At 43.2% G+C, this 1,522-nt stretch overlaps 1 protein-coding gene across 1 annotated transcript in view; it reads right to left on the reverse strand.

Moving 5' to 3' along the window:
* LOC105518341 overlaps nucleotides 1-1,522 on the reverse strand; it is a 32,642-nt gene that overhangs the window by 3,681 nt on the left and 27,439 nt on the right. Inside the window, 1 exon segment of the mRNA XM_011951312.1 lies at nucleotides 62-114. Within this exon segment, the coding sequence (XP_011806702.1) occupies nucleotides 62-114 (53 nt within the window).

The following is a 1,522-nucleotide window of genomic DNA, read 5'->3' on the forward strand; positions in this document are numbered from 1 at the left end:
CTTCTGGAATCCTCTCTAGATTTGGTCAGTCCATTATCAGCCCCTTCATCATTCAGAGTTACCTGGGAGCCAGTAGCTTTTGCCTGTCTTCATTTTTCTTACCATTGTGATATTCTGCAAACCAAAATTAGAAAGAGCTGGTCAGCAATTAAGCAGGTCCCATTTCACACATTGCACACATGGGGCCTGTATGATCAGGGACATAACACTTTATATGTGTGTTCAGAATGCTCTGCAAGAATTATTGCAGGAGACCTCAGGTTGTGTCTTTAGAGAAGTGGCCTGGCGGGCTTGCCTGAGCCCACAGGACAGGGTGTTCCTGATGTGGTGAATCCTCACCATGACATCAGCTGCCTGAAGCAGAGCAAAAGTCTTTTGTTCCCCAGCTCAAAGAATACTTGCCTGGCTGCCCTTTGGACTTCTCCAGTTGTAACCTTCCTTCCTGCCACAGGCTGGTTGCCAAACCATGACTGTCCCATTGCTACTCACACACAGAACCTGCTCCAGTCTCTGAGAGGACAAATAGCCCTGTCCTACCTCTACTCCAAAACCAGAGGACTGCCCAGGTGCCTTCAAGTCTGTCCCTGTTGTGCTTCCTCAGACGTTCTTGGGGGTAATTCTTGTGTGTGTGTGTGTGTGTTTTTTTTTTTTTCTCAGTTTGTTTGTGAGAATTGGGGGTGATTCTATGAAAAATATTCCAGTATAAATCAACTTTTCTAACATCAGCTTCTACTATATCCAGTGCTTAAACTAACCCCAAAAGATTTGGACAATTTATTGGGACCTCAAAATAAATGAATAAGTAAATAACCCTGAAAGAGAAATACACCAATGAACATTAAGATACTACTTCAACCGATCTGTACAGCAGCCGTGGAATTATGATTTGACCCATTTTACAAATGAGGAAACAGAAATTCAAGAAGGATCAATCACTTGCACAAAGTTAGTAAATACAGTGCTGAGACTAGAGCCTAGGTAATTCTGATTCTTAGTCCAGGGGTCTTCCCATTCTAACAAGCTGCCTTCTGTCATACTGTTCTTTCTGACCACAAAGATTGAATGGAGACTTCAGCTTCTGGCCAAGTTGGAGTAATAGGGACCAGATTTGTCCTCCACCTTAAACAACTAAGAAACTGGAAAACGTATTTTACACTCTAGCTTCAACATTGGATATAGTGCAGTACAGTACAGTGATCCCTGAGAGAGAGAAAATAAAAGAGATGAGTCCTGTGATTGCTCCAGTTTCCTGCCTGAGATTGTCAACTGCAGAGCAGGGAGGGAGGACCCAGGCAGAGCCTGGTAGTAAGTTTGAAGAAGTCAGGGTGGCAGACACCACAGGACAGACTAGAGAATAGATTGCTGCACAGACAGAATGCCTTGGATATCTGTCTTCAATCTTCAGCTAAGTACTCATTAGTACATGTATTTGAGGAAATTATGCAAAGCAGGGAAAATAACTTCCCAAAAGGAATAGTATCTGTAGCTCACACAGAGCTTGCAACACTTGGTGTTTCCATCA

This window comes from Colobus angolensis, unplaced genomic scaffold (genome assembly GCF_000951035.1).
Source record: "Colobus angolensis palliatus isolate OR3802 unplaced genomic scaffold, Cang.pa_1.0 Scaffold317, whole genome shotgun sequence".
NCBI classification, from domain to species: domain Eukaryota; kingdom Metazoa; phylum Chordata; class Mammalia; order Primates; family Cercopithecidae; genus Colobus; species Colobus angolensis.